This window comes from Mustelus asterias, chromosome 16, assembly GCF_964213995.1.
Source record: "Mustelus asterias chromosome 16, sMusAst1.hap1.1, whole genome shotgun sequence".
Classification (NCBI taxonomy): domain Eukaryota; kingdom Metazoa; phylum Chordata; class Chondrichthyes; order Carcharhiniformes; family Triakidae; genus Mustelus; species Mustelus asterias.
The window spans coordinates 79,033,315-79,052,386 of NC_135816.1; the positions used below are offsets into that span (position 1 = coordinate 79,033,315).

At 46.7% G+C, this 19,072-nt stretch overlaps 1 protein-coding gene across 1 annotated transcript in view; it reads left to right on the forward strand.

Moving 5' to 3' along the window:
• Positions 1–19,072, forward strand: part of LOC144505574 (A-type potassium channel modulatory protein KCNIP1-like) — a 98,305-nt gene that overhangs the window by 45,584 nt on the left and 33,649 nt on the right. The window contains exon 3 of the mRNA XM_078231694.1: positions 10,352–10,421. Within this exon, the coding sequence (XP_078087820.1) occupies positions 10,352–10,421 (70 nt within the window). The remainder of the gene's footprint in view (positions 1–10,351; positions 10,422–19,072) is intronic.

Genomic DNA, 19,072 nt, shown 5'->3' on the forward strand with positions numbered 1-19,072 from the left:
CCTCTCCCCCAATTGTAAACCTTGCCCTGCCGTATGGCCCTATCCCTCTCCATTGCAATAACAAAAGACACCGAATTGTGGTCACTATCTCCAAAGTGCTCACCCACAACCAAATCTAATACTTGGCCCGGTTCATTTCCCAGTACCAAATCCAATGTGGCCGCACCTCTTGTCGGTCTATCCACATATTGTGTCAGGAAACCCTCCTGCACACACTGCACAAAAACTGCCCCATCCGAACTATTCGACCTACAAAGGTTCCAATCAATATTTGGAAAGTTAAAGTCCCCCATGACAACTACCCTGTGACCCCCACACATATCCATAACCTGCTTAGCAATTTCTTCCTCCACCTCTCTATTACTATTTGGGGGCCTATAGTAAACTCCTAACAACGTGACCGCTCCTTTCCTATTTCTAACTTCAGCCCATATTACCTCAGTGTGCAGATCCCCCTCGAAGTGCCTTTCCGCAGCCGTTAGACTATCCTTGATTAACAATGCCACTCCTCCACCTCTTTTACCAGCTTCCCTACCCTGACTGAAACATCTATACCCCGGAACGTCCAACAACCATTCCTGTCCTTGTTCTACCCACGTCTCCGTAATGGCCACAACATCGTAGTCCCAAGTACCAATCCACGCCCCAAGTTCATCTACTTTGTTCCATAAGACCATAAGACCATAAGACATAGGAGCGGAAGTAAGGCCATTCGGCCCATCGAGTCCACTCCACCATTCAATCATGGTTGATTTCAACTCCATTTACCCGCTCTCTCCCCATAGCCCTTAATTCCTCGAGAAATCAAGAATTTATCAATTTCTGTCTTGAAGACGCTCAACGTCTCGGCCTCCACAGCCCTCTGTGGCAATGAATTCCACAGACCTACCACTCTCTGGCTGAAGAAATTTCTCCTCATCTCTGTTCTAAAGTGACTCACTTTTATTCTAAGGCTGTGCCCCCGCGTCCTAGTCTCCCCTGCTAATGGAAACAACTTCCCTACGTCCATCCTATCTAAGCCGTTCATTATCTTGTAAGTTTCTATTAGATCTCCCCTCAACCTCCTAAACTCCAATGAATATAATCCCACGATCCTCAGACGTTCATCGTATGTCAGGCCTACCATTCCTGGGATCATCCGTGTGAATCTCCGCTGGACCCGCTCCAGTGCCAGTATGTCCTTCCTGAGGTGTGGGGCCCAAAATTGCTCACAGTACTCCAAATGGGGCCTAACCAGTGCTTTATAAAGTCTCAGAAGTACATCCCTGCTTTTGTATTCCAAGCCTCTTGAGATAAATGACAACATTACATTTGCTTTCTTAATTACGGACTCAACCTGCAAGTTTACCTTTAGAGAATCCTGGACTAGGGCTCCCAAGTCCCTTTGCACTTTAGCATTATGAATTTTGTCACCGTTTAGAAAATAGTCCATGCCTCTATTCTTTTTTCCAAAGTGCAAGACCTCGCACTTGCCCACGTTGAATTTCATCAGCCACTTCTTGGACCACTCTCCTAAACTGTCTAAATCTTTCTGCAGCCTCCCCACCTCCTCAATACTACCTGCCCCTCCACCTATCTTTGTATCATCGGCAAACTTGGCCAGAATGCCCCCAGTCCCGTCATCTAGATCGTTAATATATAAAGAGAACAGCTGTGGCCCCAACACTGAACCCTGCGGGACACCACTTGTCACCGGTTGCCATTCTGAGAAAGAACCTTTTATCCCAACTCTCTGCCTTCTGTCTGACAGCCAATCGTCAATCCATTTTAGTACCTTGCCTCGAATACCATGGGCGCTTATTTTACTCAGCAGCTTCCCGTGAGACACCTTGTCAAAGGCCTTTTGGAAGTCAAGATAGATAACATCCATTGGCTCTCCTTGGTCTAACCTATTTGTTATCTCTTCAAAGAACTCTTAACAGGTTTGTCAGGCACGACCTCCCCTTACTAAATCCATGCTGACTTGTCCTAATCCGACCCTGCACTTCCAAGAATTTAGAAATCTCATCCTTAACGATGGATTCTAGAATTTTGCCAACAACTGAGGTTAGGCTAATTGGCCTATAATTTTCCATATTTTTTCTTGTTCCCTTCTTGAACAGTGGGGTTACAACAGCGATTTTCCAATCCTCTGGGACTTTCCCTGACTCCAGTGACTTTTGAAAGATCATAACTAACGCCTCCACTATTTCTTCAGCTATCTCCTTTAGAACTCTAGGATGTAGCCCATCTGGGCCCGGAGATTTATCAATTTTCAGACCTTTTAGTTTCTCTAGCACTTTCTCCCTTGTGATGGCAACCATATTCAACTCTGCCCCCTGACTTTCCTGAATTGTTGGGATATTACTCATGTCTTCTACTGTGAAGACTGACGCAAAGTACTTATTAAGTTCCTCAGCTATTTCCTTGTCTCCCATCACTAGATTACCAGCGTCATTTTGGAGCGGCCCAATGTCTACTTTTGCCTCCCGTTTGTTTTTAATGTATTTAAAGAAACTTTTACTATCATTCCTAATGTTACTGGCTAGCCTACCTTCATATTTGATCCTCTCCTTCCTTATTTCTCTCTTTGTTATCCTCTGTTTGTTTTTATAGCCTTCCCAATCTTCTGACTTCCCACTACTCTTTGCCACATTATAGGCTCTCTCTTTTGCCTTGATGCATTCCCTGACTTCCTTTGTCAGCCATGGCTGCCTAATCCCCCCTCTGATAACCTTTCTTTTGTTTGGGATGAACCTCTGCACTGTGTCCTCAATTACTCCCAGAAACTCCTGCCATTGCTGTTCTACTGTCTTTCCCACTAGGCTCTGCTTCCAGTCGATTTTTGTCAGTTCCTCCCTCATGCGCCTGTAATTACCTTTATTTAACTGTAGAACCTTCACATCTGATTCTGCCTTCCTTCTTTCAAATTGCAGACTGAATTCTACCATATTATGATCACTGCTTCCTAAGTGTTCCCTTACTTTAAGATCTTTTATCACGTCCGGCTCATTACATAACACTAAGTCCAGAATAGCCTGTTCCCTCGTGGGCTCCATCACAAGCTGTTCCAAAAAGCCATCCTGTAAACATTCAATGAATTCCCTTTCTTTGGGTCCACTGGCAACATTATTTACCCAGTCCACCTGCATATTGAAATCCCCCATGATCACTGTGACCTTGCCTTTCTGACATGCCCTTTCTATTTCGTGGTGCATTTTGTGCCCCTGGTCCTGACCACTGTCAGGAGGCCTGTACATAACTCCCATTATGGTTTTTTTGCCTTTGTGGTTCCTCAACTCTACCCACACAGACTCCACATCGTCTGACCCTATGTCGTTTAGTGCTATTGATTTAATTTCATTTCTAATTAACAAGGCAACCCCGCCCCCTCTACCCACCTCTCTGTCTTTTCGATAGGTTGTGAATCCCTGGATGTTTAACTGCCAGTCCTGAACCCCCTGCAACCACGTCTCTGTGATGCCTACCACATCATACCTGCCAGTCACAATCTGGGCCACAAGCTCATCTACCTTGTTCCGGACACTGCGGGCATTTAAATATAGCACCTTTAATTCCCTATTGACCGTCCCTTTTTGTTTTCGTAGTGTGGTGGACCTTGGTTTACTGAGCCTTTCCAGACACTGTGTCATATTTTGTGAGATGGGGACTATCGTAACCTCTCCTGAGTGCTGTCTTTTCGTGATTTTTTGTAATCCTAAGCAGCTACGCTTCCCACTGATTCCTTCACCTCTTGGTTCCCTGACTTTCCCTTCCCCCCCAATCTCTAGTTTAAAGTCCTATTGACCACCCTATTTACTCTCTTCGCCAGAACACTGATCCCAGCTCGGTCCAGGTGGAGACCATCCCAACGGTATAGGTCCCCCCTGCCCCAAAACTGATGCCAGTGTCCCATGAAAAAGAACCCCTCTTACCCACACCACTCTTTCAGCCACGTGTTGACTTCCCTTATTCTTGCCTCCCTATGCCAATTTACACGTGGCTCGGGCAGTAATCCGGAGATTATGACCCTTGAGGACCTGTTTTTTAATTTGATTCCTAGCTCTTTATAATCTCTAAACAGGTTCCGGATGCTCCTTGCATTGAAGTAGACACACTTCAACCCACCTTCCTGTCTACCGGTACTCACCCTTGACCTTGACACCTTCCCCAATACCTCACCACCCTCAACACTGACTTCTGGACTACAACTCCTTTTCCCACTCCCCTGACAAATTAGTTTAAACCCCCCTGAAGAGCCCTAGCAAATTTCCCTCCCAGGATATTGGTGCCCCTCTGGTTCAGGTGCACCCCGTCCTGTTTGTACAGGTCCCACCTTCCCCAGAACGTGTTCCAATTATCCACGTATCTGAAACCCTCCCTCCTACACCATCCCTGCAACCACATGTTTAACTGCACTCCCTCCCTGTTCCTCAACTCGCTATCACGTGGCACCGGTAACGTACCAGAGATGACCACATGTTTTGTCTTGGCTCTCAGCTTCCAGCCCAGCTCCCGAAATTCCTGTTTTAAATCCCCGTCCCTTCTCTTACCTATGTCGTTGGTACCAATGTGTACCACGACTTGTGACTGTTTCCCCTCCCCCTTAAGAATCCGGAAGACACGGTCCGAGACGTCACGGACCCTGGTATCCGGTAGGCAACATACCATCCTCGAGTCTCTTTTGCTGCCACAGAACCTTCTATCTATCCCTCTAACTAACGAGTCCCCAATAACTATTGCCCTCCCGCTCTCCCCCTTACCCTCCCGAGCCACAGAGACGGACACAGTGCTGGAGATCCTCTCACTGTGGCTCACCACTGGTATGTCGTCCCCCTCAACCGTAACCAAAGCGGAATACTTGTTGCTACTTGTTGATTAGCCATGTTAAATTGCCCCTTTTGTGTCAGCGAGATTAGCAGGGTAAATACGTGGAGTTATGGGGATGGAACCTGGGTGGGATTGTGGTCAGTGCAAGCTCGATGTGCCCAATGGCCTCTCTCTGCACTGTAAGGATTCTATGATTCTATGAATTCTGTTGGTACGGGATGAAGCCGGTCGTTTCTGGCTTCTCCCTAAAAGGGTGGGGGGCGAAACCATGAAAATGGAAGTTGATACGGGAGCGACGGTGTCCTTGATACCCAAATCATTATACAGGGAGAAGTTAAAAGCTCTGCAATTAAAGCCTGTCAAGACCACATTGTGAACAAGTGGTACCCCTCAAGAGTTATGTATTGGTGAAGGTACAGTTGAGGGACAAATGTGCAGAATTACCACTATTTGTGGTAAAATGCAACTACCCTGTGTTATTCGGACGCTCCTGGTTACAGAAGTTGAAATTGAACTGGAACATGGTTAATACACCGGTGGACCCAAACCCGAGGTTACAAGATATGGTAATGGCTTCAGGGATGGCAGTTCAGGCAGTATGCTGCATCTCCTGTGGGATGTATGTGGTGAGGAAATCCAGTAGTGTTTCAGGAGATTTTAGTTGTAAGAAGTGCATTAGATTGCAGCTTCTGGAGGAGCGTGTAAAGGAGCTGGAGGGGGAGGTAGAGGAACTCCGCATAATTCGGGAGGCGGAGGTGGAAGTTGATAGGAGTTATAGAGAAATAGTAACTCCTAGAAATGAGGCTTGGGTCAATGCCAGGAGGAGGGGTAAGAAGCAATCGGGAAGACAATCCCCTGGGGCGGTTCCCCTCCATAATAGGTTTTCGGTGCTGGAGGCTACAGTTGAGGAGGAATCAACTGAGCATAGAGAGCAGATCTCTGGGGGTGAGCCGAGTGAGAAAGCTCAGGTGGTTACGGGCTGTAAAAGACTGGGCCTTGTGATTGGGGACTCCACAATTAAGGAGACAGATAGGAGGGTCGGAACTAAAGGTAGGGACTCAGGGTTGGTGTGTTGCCTACCAGGGGCTGGGGTCCGGGATGTGTCTGACAGGGTATTCAGGACTCTTAGGGGGGAGGGAGATAAACCACAAGTTATTGTACATGTGGGGACACACGACATAGGGAGGATAGGGGAAGGGGATATTAGGCAGGGATTTATGGAGTTGGGGTGGAAACTAAAGGCCAAGACTGACAGAGTGGTTATCTCTGGACTCTTGCCTGTACCACGGGATAGTTTAGAGAGGAATAGGGAGAGGGAAGGTTTGAATTCATGGCTGAGGGGATGGTGCAGGAGGGAGGGGTTCAGGTACTTAAGCAATTGGGGCTCGTACTGGGGAAGGTGTGACCTCTATGAGAAGGATGGTCTACACCTTAATCAGAAGGGGACCAATATCCTGGGGGGTAAATTTGCTAAGGCCATGCAGGGAGGTTTAAACTGATTCGGGGGGGGGGAGGGATCCTGAGTAGTGGGGCTGAAAGTGAGGGATGCATGGATGGGGACTGCAATGCACGGCATTGCAGAGGTGGGGTGGAGCAGGGTTTGAAATGTGTATACTTCAATGCCAGGAGTATTCGCAATAAAGTGGGTGAACTTGCAGCGTGGATCAGTACCTGGGACTTCGATGTTGTGGCTATTTCAGAGACATGGATAGAGCAGGGGCAGGAATGGATGCTGCAGGTCCCGGGGTTCAAATGTTTTAGTCGAAGTAGGGAAGGAGGTAGAAGAGGGGGAGGGGTAGCATTATTGGTCAGAGATTGTATCACAGTGTCAGAGAGGAGGTTTGATGAGGACTTATCTGTTGAGGTAGTATGGGCGGAGATTAGAAATAGGAGAGGAGAGGTCACCCTGTTGGGAGTCTTTTATAGACCTCCTAAAAGTTCTAGAGAGGTTGAGGAAAGGATTGCGGAGTCAATCCTGCTTAGGAGTGAAAGTAATAGGGCAATTGTTATGGGGGATTTTAACTTGACTAATATTGACTGGAATTGTTATAGCTCTAGCTCGTTAGAGGGGTCAGTTTTTGTTCAAAGCGTGCAGGAAGGTTTTTTGACTCAGTATGTAGACAGGCCAACTAGAGGTGAGGCTATATTGGATCTGGTGCTGGGAAATGAGCCAGACCAGGTGCTAGACTTGGAAGTTGGTGTGCATTTTGGTGATAGTGACCACAATTCGGTTACGTTCACCTTAGTGATGGAAAGGGATAGGCATGAACCTCGGGCCAATGGTTTTAGCTGGGGGAAGGGTAATTATGAGGCTATTAGGAGAGAATTAGGAAACATAGGTTGGACTAGGAGATTACAGGGACTGGGAACGTCCGACATGTGGAATTTTTTCAAGGAGCAGCTACTGCGAGTCTGTGATAGGTATGTCCCTGTCAGGCAAGGAGGAATTGGTAGGGCTAGGGAACCGTGGTGCACCAAAAAAGTTTCTTTGTTGGTTAAAAAGAAAAAGGAGGCTTATGTTCGGATGAGACGTGAGCACTCGGGTAGTGCACTAGAAAGCTTTAGATTGGCTAAGAGGGAGTTGAAGAGCGAGCTTAGAAGGGCTAAAAGGGGACATGAGAAGACTTTGGCGGATAGGGTTAAAGAGAATCCTAAGGCGTTCTATAGGTATGTCAAGAACAGAAGGTTGGTTAGGGCAAGTTTAGGGCCAGTTATAGATGGCAGAGGGAAGTTATGTGTGGAACCGGAGGAGATTGGTGAAGCATTGAACCAATATTTCTCTTCGGTGTTCACGCAAGGGGACATGAATATAGCTGAGGAGGACACTGGGTTGCAAGGGAGTAGAATAGACAGTATTACAGTTGATAAGGAGGATGTGCAGGATATTCTGGAGGGTCTGAAAATAGATAAATCCCCTGGTCCGGATGGGATTTATCCAAGGATTCTCTGGGAGGCAAGAGAAGTGATTGCAGAGCCTCTGGCTCTGATCTTCAGGTCGTCGTTGGCCTCTGGTATAGTACCAGAAGATTGGAGGTTAGCGAATGTTGTCCCATTGTTTAAGAAGGGGAACAGAGACTTCCCCGGGAATTATAGACCGGTGAGTCTCACTTCTGTTGTCGGCAAGATGTTGGAAAAAATTATAAGGGATAGGATTTATAGTTATTTGGAGAGTAATGAATTGATAGGTGATAGTCAGCATGGTTTTGTGGCAGGTAGGTCGTGCCTTACTAACCTTATTGAGTTTTTTGAGAAAGTGACCAAGGAGGTGGATGGGGGCAAGGCAGTGGACGTGGTATATATGGATTTTAGTAAGGCGTTTGATAAGGTTCACCATGGTAGGCTTCTGCAGAAAATGCAGATGTATGGGATTGGGGGTGATCTAGGAAATTGGATCAGGAATTGGCTAGCGGATAGGAAACAGAGGGTGGTGGTTGATAGTAAATATTCATCATGGAGTGCGGTTACAAGTGGTGTACCTCAGGGATCTGTTTTGGGGCCACTGCTGTTTGTAATATTTATTAATGATCTGGATGAGGGTATAGTTGGGTGGATTAGCAAATTTGCTGATGACACCAAAGTCGGTGGTGTGGTAGACAGTGAGGAAGGGTGTCGTAGTTTGCAGGAAGACTTAGACAGGTTGCAAAGTTGGGCCGAGAGGTGGCGGATGGAGTTTAATGCGGAGAAGTGTGAGGTAATTCACTTTGGTAGGAATAACAGATGTGTTGAGTATAGGGCTAACGGGAGGACTTTGAATAGTGTGGAGGAGCAGAGGGATCTAGGTGTATGTGTGCATAGATCCCTGAAAGTTGGGAATCAAGTAGATAAGGTTGTTAAGAAGGCATATGGTGTCTTGGCGTTTATTGGTAGGGGGATTGAATTTAGGAGTCGTAGCGTTATGTTGCAACTGTACACAACTCTGGTGCGGCCGCACTTGGAGTACTGTGTGCAGTTCTGGTCCCCACATTACAGGAAGGATGTGGAGGCTTTGGAGAGGGTGCAGAGGAGGTTTACCAGGATGTTGCCTGGTATGGAGGGGAGATCCTATGAGGAGAGGCTGAGGGATTTGGGATTGTTTTCGCTGGAAAGGCGGCGGCTAAGAGGGGATCTTATTGAAACATATAAGATGATTAGAGGTTTAGATAGGGTGGATAGTGATAGCCTTTTTCCTCTGATGGAGAAATCCAGCACGAGGGGGCATGGCTTTAAATTGAGGGGGGGTAGTTATAGAACCGATGTCAGGGGTAGGTTCTTTACCCAGAGGGTGGTGAGGGATTGGAATGCCCTGCCAGCATCAGTAGTAAATGCGCCTCGTTTGGGGGCGTTTAAGAGATCCGTAGATAGGTTCATGGACGAAAAGAAATTGGTTTAGGTTGGAGGGTCACAGTTTTTTTTTTAACTGGTCGGTGCAACATCGTGGGCCGAAGGGCCTGTTCTGCGCTGTAATGTTCTATGTTCTATGTTCTATGTTCTATATCTTGGAAAAATTTAAACATGTCTTTCAAGGAACCCTTGGAGAGATGAAGGATGTCAAGGTTAAATTACGGCTGAAGCCAGATGCCTGTTTAAAGGCACGTCTGGTACTGTACACCATTAGGCTTAAGATGGATGCTGAATTGGAATGGCTGGTGGATCTGGGGGCATTGGAACCAGTGACCACAGTGAATGGGCCATCCCAATTGCTCCAGTTTTTAAATCAGACAGATTTTAAAGTGACAGTAAACCCAGCCTTGTGTGTGGACCAATACCCGCTTCCTCTCATTAAGGACCTATTCAGTGGTCTGGAAGGGGGAAAGGTATTCTTCAAAATGGACCTATCGCAAGCCTGTTTGCAGATGGGGGGGTACTGAAGGATTCACAGCCACCGCTAACGATCGTCACACACAGGGCCTGTTCTGTTATAAGCAGTTTCCTTTTGGCATCATGTCACCTATCTCTGTTCCAGAGGGCCATGGACCTAATCTTGTATGGGGTGACAAGAGTCGAGTGGACGTGCTGAAAAGGCCAACGCAAATAAAACCTGTTTCCTTGCTGTTATGACACAGAAACATTTTGGGAAATTCCGCCCACAGTGTTGGTTTGTGTTATTGAGTTTTTGTAATCCATACAGTACAAAAGGAGGCCATTCAACCCATCAAGCCTGCACCCACAACAATCCCACCCAGGCCCTATCCCTGTGACCCCACCCTGACACTAAGAAGCAATTTAGCATGGCCAACGCACCTACCTGCACACCTTCGGAGTGTGGGAGGAAACCAGAGCACCCAGAGGAAACCCACGCAGACACGGGGAGAACATGCAAACTCCAGTCACCCGAGGCTGGAATTGAACCCAGGTCCATCACGCTTTGAGGCAGCAGTGCTAACTACTGTGCCACTGTACTGCCCACTGAGTTTATATTCAGTATTGTTTGAGTTTCCTTTCAGCATTGGTTTCTGTTTTTGAGTTTGCATTCAGCATACCTGTGTGATTTTCAAACAGAGCATTTCATTAATTCTTCTGCTCCATGTCTTCTTTTCATTTCTCTATATTTTTTTTCTTCCAGGAATGTCCCAGTGGTGTTGTCAATGAGGAGACTTTCAAACAGATTTACTCTCAGTTTTTTCCACAGGGAGGTGAGTGACTGAGATTACATAAAATGATTCCAATACCTGAAATAACTGCCTTTGTTTCATATGTCCTCCTTAATCTATGAAGTGAATCATCTTCAGGACATTGGAATTGTTTGATGAAAAATCTCCAACGGCTATATAGTTTATCTTCTGCCATCTTTGAGGCAATGGAAAAGCAGTTTTTATTAATCAAAGCACCCAGCCTCTTTCACTGTATCTGAACAGACGCAAACATGAGGTGAGGCATCTCTCAGAGGTGGAGAGCTTTGGGAACCACAGCCCAAATCAACAGTCTCTCCCAAACATTATTTATAGCTGCTAAATGTAGTGTCATCTCTCAAACTATCTGATACTGATTCTCAAAGTGTCTTTGCTAAACACAATCTAAAAGCCAAGATCTAACGGCCCTACCCATCGTGGGTGCAAATCCTGTAATGTCTGCTAAATCCTGCCAGACCATTTGCGCCGGTGAGATCTCAGAACAAGACCTTCCCGGCACGCGCTGGTGATGTAATCAGGTTCACAGGCAGGAAGGACGTGTGTCTTATTTGCATAAATTAACATTACCTCAGCAGACTTAACAGTGATTGTTCCGTCTTCATCGCAACGGGAAGGGGGTTGTCCATCTGCGTTTGGGGCCTCGATGGCCTTGGTGCCGGGGGGGATGGTTTCCCACTTATCCGTGGATGGTCACGATATCCGTTGGGGGGTTCCCCATTTCTGTGGAGGGAGTTTCAGCGCCGTTTAGTTAAATTGGAGATTGGACTACCCTTTAAATCTCGGGATTCCTGGCGTTTTTGCCAGCTTTCTTTGGCCCCGCCTGACTGTGTGAATCTCACCTGAAATTTCACCAAGTGCTGTTCAAATGATGAGATAAGCAGCCTGCCAACTTCACACTTTTTGCCCGAGGCAATTTTGGGAAGATTCCAGGCACTATTTTGGTGATGGTCCTGGTGCCCCACTGGCCACAATACCCAGAGGTTTGCCGTTGGTGGAGATTGTAGCAGGAAATCAAACTCCCAGGGTTCAGTCTGATCATAGAACGGAAGCAACTCATTTTGGAGGTTTCGGGCCTGGTGTGGAAAATGCAGCTTCTCCTGGTCCAGAAGTTTTTGATTTGATTTGATTTATTATTGTCACATGTATTAACATACAGTGAAAAGTATTGTTTCTTGTGCGCTATACAGACAAAACAAGTTCATAGAGAAGGAAACAAGAGAGTGCAGAATGTAGAGTTGCAGTCATAGCTAGGGTGTACAGAAAGATCAATTTAATGCAAAGTAAGTCCATTCAAAAGTCAGACGGCAGCAGAGAAGAAGCTGTTCTTGAGTCGGTTGGTACCTGACCTCAGACTTCTGTATCTTTTTCCCGAAGGAAGAAGGTGGAAGAGAGAATGTCTAGGATGCATGGGGTCCTTAATTATGCTGGCTGCTTTGCCAAGGCAGCGGGAAGTGTAGACAGAGTCAATGGATGGGAGGCTGGTTTGCGTGATGGATTGGGCTACATTCACGACCTTTTGTGGTTCCTTATGGTCTTGGGCAGAGCAGGAGCCATACCAAGCTGTGATACAACCAGAAAGAATGCTTTCTATGGTGCATCTATAAAAGTTGATGAGAGTTGTAGCTGACATGCCAAATTTCCTTAGTCTTCCTTAGAGGGTGGTGAATCTCTGGAATTCTCTGCCCACTGAGGTGGTGGAGGCTACCTCGCTGAATATGTTTAAGGCGCGGATGGATGGATTCCTGATCGGTAAGGGAATTAAGGGTTATGGGGATCAGGCGGGTAAGTGGTACTGATCCACGTCAGATCAGCCATGATCTTATTGAATGGCGGGGCAGGCTCGAGGGGCTAGATGGCCTACTCCTGCTCCTATTTCTTATGTTCTTATGTTCTTATGTTCTGAGAAAGTAGAGGCGTTGGTGGGCTTTCTTAACTATAGTGTCGGCATGGGGGGACCAGGAAGGTTGTTGGTGATCTGGACACCTAAAAACTTGAAGCTCTCTACCCTTTCTACTTTGTCCCCATTGATGTAGACAGGGGCATGTTCTCCTTTACGCTTCCTGAAGTCGATGACAATCTCCTTCGTTTTGTTGACATTGAGGGAGAGATTATTGTTGCCACACCAGTTCACCAGATTCTCTATCTCATTCCTGTACTCAGTCTCGTCATTGTTTGAGATCCGACCCACTACGGTGGTGTCGTCAGCAAACTTGAAAATCGAATTGCAGGGAATTTGGCCACACAGTCATAGGTGTATAAGGAGTATAGTAGGGCGCTGAGAACACAGCCTTGTGGGGCACCGGTGTTGAGCATGATTGTGGAGGAGGTGTTGTTGCCTATCCTTACTGATTGTGGTCTGTGGGTTAGGAAGTTCAGGATCCAGTCGCAGAGGGAGGTGCCGAGGCCCAGGCCACGAAGTTTGGAGATGGGTTTTGTGGGAATAATAATGTTGAAGGCTGAACTGTAGTCAATAAATAGGAGTCTGACATTGGTGTCCTTGTTATCCAGGTGTTCCAGGGTTGAGTGCAGGGCCAGGGCAATGAAGTCTGCTGTGGACCTGACGAAGGAGCAGTGAGCGCTCCGAAAGCTAGTGGCTTTTGCTACCAAATAAACCTGTTGGACTTTAACCTGGTGTTGTGAGACTTCTTACTGTGTTTACCCCAGTCCAACGCTGGCATCTCCACATCATTTCTTGTATAAGTCAGTGTCGCCTGACTTGAACGCCTCAGACCTGGACTTCAGCAAGCAGTGGATATCCCTGTTCATCCATGGTTTCCAGTTGGGGAACACACGGATTTGCTTCTTTGGCACACAGTCTTCTCCACACTTACTAATGAAGTCAGTTACTGTAGTGGTGTACTCATTCAGGCTGGTCACAGAGTTTTTAAATACTGACCAATCCACTGACTCCAAGCAGCCCCGTAGGAGATCATCCGATTCCTCAGACCAACATTACACGGCTCTCTTTGATGGATTCTCCCGCTTCAGTTTTTGCTTGTAAGCTGGGAGTAGGAGCACAGCCTTGTGGTCTGATTTGCCAAAGTGTGGGCGGGCGATAGAGCGGTAGGCATGTTTGATATTTGTGTAGCAGTGATCTAGGATGTTTGGGCCTCTGGTGGAGCAGGAGACGTATTGGTGGTAACTTGGTGATGGAAACGCAGTTACCTTTTCCACACAGCAGTCCTTGCAGCTGTTGTGGGAAATTTACCACTTCGGAGTCAGACTTGGAGGTTTCAACAATACAGTTTTATTTCGGACACAAAGCTTCGGGACTCCGCAGTACTTGGCAGCTACCTTCTCAACGACACAATGGTAGTTGATCATTTTCATACCTTTTAGACAATAGGCAGTACGGACATTAGCCGTTAACACATCGTTACAAGTTGAGTAGACAGATACGGACATCGATAGTTAACACATCGTTACAAGCAGACAGGTACGGATATGGGCAGTTAACATATCATTGTTCGTAGAATGGATACATTTATGCAGTTATGTCCTCCATCAATGACTGGTTTCGATCTATACATTCAGTGACTGATCTTGTTACATTTATGTATTTATGTTCCCATCTGTGGCTGACCTTATTATGTGGAGATGCTGGCGTTGGACTGGGGTGAACACAGTAAGAGTTTTAACAACACCAGGTTAAAGTCCAACAGGTTTATTTGGTAGCAAATACCATTAGCTTTCGGAGCACTGCTCCTTCGTCAGATGGAGTGGAAATTTCCACTCCATCTGACGAAGGAGCAGCGCTCCGAAAGCTAATGGTATTTGCTGACATTATCAGACTCATTGTTCTGGGTCTGCCCTTATCTAAAGTGCCTCAAGCTCTGACCAACTTCCTGCAACAATTCAGATCCTGCAGCTTTTAACCTTTTGTGTAACTGTCTGTGCTAAAAGCCAGTGCCTGTTAATGTCCCTTCCCAGGTAACCATTTTGTGTGCCAGGCAACCATTTCGTGTCCATCATTTTAATTCCACCATAACACTCCCCGTTTTTGGTCAGGATTATTATTTAATAATCCCCAGACCAACACCTGCATCTTCACAGGTAGAGGTCCATCTTTTTTTCTTCTTCGTAGCTTTTGGCGTTTTCAGGGGTTCCCATCATGTATTCTTCCTCGCTGGTTACACTGGCTCCTGGCACAATCTGTGTCATGATGTGGAGATGCCGGCGTTGGGCTGGGGTAAACACAAAGAACAAAAGAACAAAGAACAATACAGCACAGGAACAGGCCCTTCGGCCCTCCAAGCCCGCGCCGCTCCCCGGTCCAGGATTGAATCCTGAATCCAGGATCCCCGCCCAATTTTTTCAGCCTATCTACATACCAATATCCTATCCACCGAGCTGTCCCTCACAGCTACGATGCTTTGTTCATTACAACCTATTAACTCACCCCCACCCCCTATTCCAGACCATGTGATCCCCAGGGAGAGGCGAAAACCTAGAGTGAAAAACCCCAGGGCCAATATGGGGAAAAAAATAATCTGGGAAATTCCTCTCCGACCCCCTGAGGCGATTGAAACGAGTCCAGGAGATCACAATGGCCCTGATCGGAAAATGCTTCCCAACCCTAGTCATTTCCACTTCCATGAACACCATATGAATTCCCTGCCCCCGAGACAGGTTCCCAACTATCCGCAGTCTCGCTCTGTACTGGCACCAGCAAGATGATCATAGAATGAAGCCTTGAAACGAGAAACAAGGAACAATTAGTAAGAAGTAACAACAATTAGTAACAACACAGTAAGAAGCTTAACAACACCAGGTTAAAGTCCAACAGGTTTATTTGGTAGCAAAAGCCATTGTGGCTTTTGCTACCAAATAAACCTGTTGGACTTTAACCTGGTGTTGTTAAGCTTCTTACAATCCGTGTCACCATTGTTTTACAACAGACATTAAGGCATCCAACAATTAGGCAACAGTTGTTCTCTGATGTTATTAATGCCTTGGGTAATGTTATAGGATTCGTCTGTGACATGGGTTATGCATTTGTTTCCTATGATTGTACATACTCCCCCTTGTGCTAACTGGTAGTCCACTGCGTATCGTGTCTGCTGTACATATAATCTCAATTCAGCAATTTCTTGGTTGACAGCCTCCAGTGCTTTTGAAGTGCTGTTTCCCAGGACTGTTAGTCCACAGACAATATGATTCCTATTTTTTGCACTAATTACTCTTGCTGCCCTCCCCAGAGATAGGGCTCCGAGGAACCCGTATCCCAGTGATGATCCCATTGTGCCCGGGGTTTCCAATCAGCGCAGAATTCTTTGCTGATAGCCCGAGTTACTATCTTTCTCCGGATATGCCCCTTGTGAGGGCATGGAACAGTGAGTGGTCCTATTGTTCCTACTGCAAAAAGGATCGGGAGGGTTGGGGTTTCTGTCGTGTAAGTACCATTGAAGATGAATACAAATCCCTTCTTAGCCCGGTAGCATTTAGTGTCCTGATTATTAGTTTGTTCATACCACCAATTGCTCGGTTTACTTGACTCCCCGTTTGATCCCACCACCTGGTAAGTATCAAGTGGGTATGTCCATTCGGCTGAGCTGACAGGAGTCCCATTACACTGTCCACAAATCAGCTGCCTCCCCGCGGTTACATTCAGGCATTTCTGCTCATCACAGGTGCAAGTAAACTGACCCCTATTTACCCGACAATGCTGACGGACACACTGCGTCTGTACGCAGGAATCATTCTTGGGGACCAAGGCATAGGCACATCCCCATCCCTGCCCCGTAAAACAAAGCGGATAGCTTGCATTATCCGAGCAAGCTCTTCCTCCCACCCTTTGGAGCCCCCTGCACACAGGATCTGTGGGATTTACAAGTTCCACACAACTTCCCTGCATACCTCTTTTATATTTGCCAATTTGTCCCTTACAGGGTGCGTCTGATGTATCCACTGTATATAAGTCATGAGGGGTCCACCCAGGGATGGCCACAAATAGGGCTTCTACCGATTGGGCTAACGGGTAACATACAGTTCGATTCCCGTGTAAGTGTATATGAGCTTTGTAAAATAGGTTATCCTCCAGCCCAGTCAAGCTTACAGTCGCGACAACGCAAAGTAATACAGTTACATACGCGATTTCATACATGTCCGCAACGAGCAAGTATCAATCCTAATACTGTAAGTTATACAATTTTCAAAAGTTATACTGTCAACCCGAACGCACCAGTTACTCTTGCTTGTAGTCTTCACCTGTTTTGGGGAACGCAATCTGGTCACTTCAATTCATTCATTCATTTCTTCATGTAATTTCAGCTGGGTCTAATGTTTCCATACACCTTTCCCTCTTATGTCCAGACAGGCACAGGTGTCTCCACTAATTATAACTTCATATGGCCCATTCCATTTTTGTGCAAACCCTGGTTTGTCAGGTAGTGTTTTTACTAGGACGCGACTTCCTGCTGTTGGGACGTCAGGGAGCATTTCAAGCTCTCTCTCTGTGTCTCTTTTTTCTTGATTATCTTTTACCAATTTGTGCATCCCTTTTAGTTGGGCGCTTAGTTCCAAAACGTATCTTCTGATTTTATCTTTTAGTGGACCTACATCGGTCCCACCTGTTATGATGCTTTCTGGTAATTGCATCGCCCGTCCTGTCATCAGTTCATAAGGGGTTAATCCGGTTGTCCGGTCTGTGGTAGCTCTTAGCCTCATTAATATAGTGGGCAATACTTCTGTCCACATTTTTCCCGATGTTTGTATGGCTTTAGCGAGTGCATTCTTAAGTGTTCTATTCATACGTTCCACCATTCCAGAACTCTGTGGGTGGTAAGGGATGTGGAATTTTTGTTTTATCCCCATCAATTGGCACACTGTTTTTACCAACTTTCCGGTGAAGTGCGTCCCTTGGTCCGAATCGATTTGTATGGGTATTCCCCATCTAGGGATTACCTCTTCTGCCAATATCCTAGCCACCGTGGTAGCAGTACAATTTGTAGTAGGGAACGCTTCTACCCACCTGGTGAACTGGTCTATAATAACCAGACAATAGGATTTGCCATGGGGTTGTGGTAGTGGCCGTGTGAAATCTATTTGCAGATGTTCCCAGCGTCCCTTTGGTCGGGGCTGGTGTTCCATCTGAATTTTTATGGGTCGACCAGGGTTGTGTTGCGCGCACGTCACGCATCGGTGACAGTGTCGGGCTATGTCCCTCCCCATTCCTTTCCACCACCATTCCTTTCCTATACTAGTTATTATGGCCTCTCTACCCGCATGTGAGAGTCCATGGTGTAGTTCCAATAGGGTGTTTTGTATGCACTCTGGTGCTATTACCTTATCTTCTCGTCTCCAAATGTTATCAGTCCCTTTGACTGCACCCTGTGCTTTCCATTTCTCCTTTTCCTCTTTCGAGGAAGTCCCGAATATCTATTTCCTCTCCTGTCTGTTCCGTTGCTGCTATTGGCAGCTCGCCAACTGTCTCCTGTTCTAAGGCTAACTGTGCTGCTCTATCTGCGGCTTGGTTCCCTTTGAAATTTAACCAGTCCGGGTTATCTCTTCCTGGTTCTTTCTAGTGCACTTTAATTTTGATTACTGCGGCTTCTCGAGGTTTCTCACTAGCTTTCAACAATGCCTCAATTCTTTGTTGGTATTTAATAGGAGTTCCTCCCGTGGCTATGAAACCCCTTCTACCCCATGCTGTCATATAGTCATGTATTACCCCGAATGCGTACCGACTATCTGTATATATGTTTACCGTTTTGCCTTCAGATAACTCTGGTGCCTGTGTGAGTGCCACTAGTTCTGCCACTTGCACGGATAGACCTCTGTCAATCCTTTTTGACCTTACTGTTTCTAGTTTGTCATTTACTACTGCCCACACTGTCCGGGGTGATCCTTCCACATATTCCAGGGGCGGCACGGTAGCATATTCCAGGGGCGGCACGGTAGCACAGTGGTTGGGCGGCACGGTAGCACAGTGGTTAGCACTGCTGCTTCACAGCTCCAGGGACCTGGGTTCGATTCCCGTCTTGGGTCACTGTCTGTGTGGAGTTTGCACATTCTCCTCGTGTCTGCGTGGGTTTCCTCCGGGTGCTCCGGTTTCCTCCCACAGTCCAAAGATGTGCGGTTAGGTTGATTGGCCATGCCAAAATTGCCCCTTAGTGTCCTGGGATGCGTAGATTAGAGGGATTAGCGGGTAAAATATGTAGGGGTGTGGGGGTGGGGCCTGGGTGGGATTGTGGTCGGTGCAGACTCGATGGGCCGAATGGCCTCTTTCTGTACTGTAGGGTTTCTATGATTTCTATGATATTGCGTGAACCATCTACAAAAAGGGTCTCCTCAGCTGTTGTTAAAGGTACATCCTTTATCCTACCTTCTTCTACGTCCATATCTATATCCCCACAATTGTGTGGCTCTCCTGTGTCTAAAATCCCTTCTGCTGGGTTATTTCCTGTGTCCCTTATTATTATTATGGATTTGCTTGGAGGTAGCATTCCCATTTAGCCCTTCTCATGTTTGAGATGGACCTCAGCTTTCCCGTGTTCAGCATTTCCACCAAGGTGTGTTTGGTGTAAAGGATTATATTCCCTGTTATTATTATTGGCTCGCTAACCTTTACGGCCCAGGCGGCGCAGTCCAAGGCGGCTATGCACCTTGGCTGTCCGGTGACTACCGGCCCTTCTGTGGTTGAATAATAACCTATG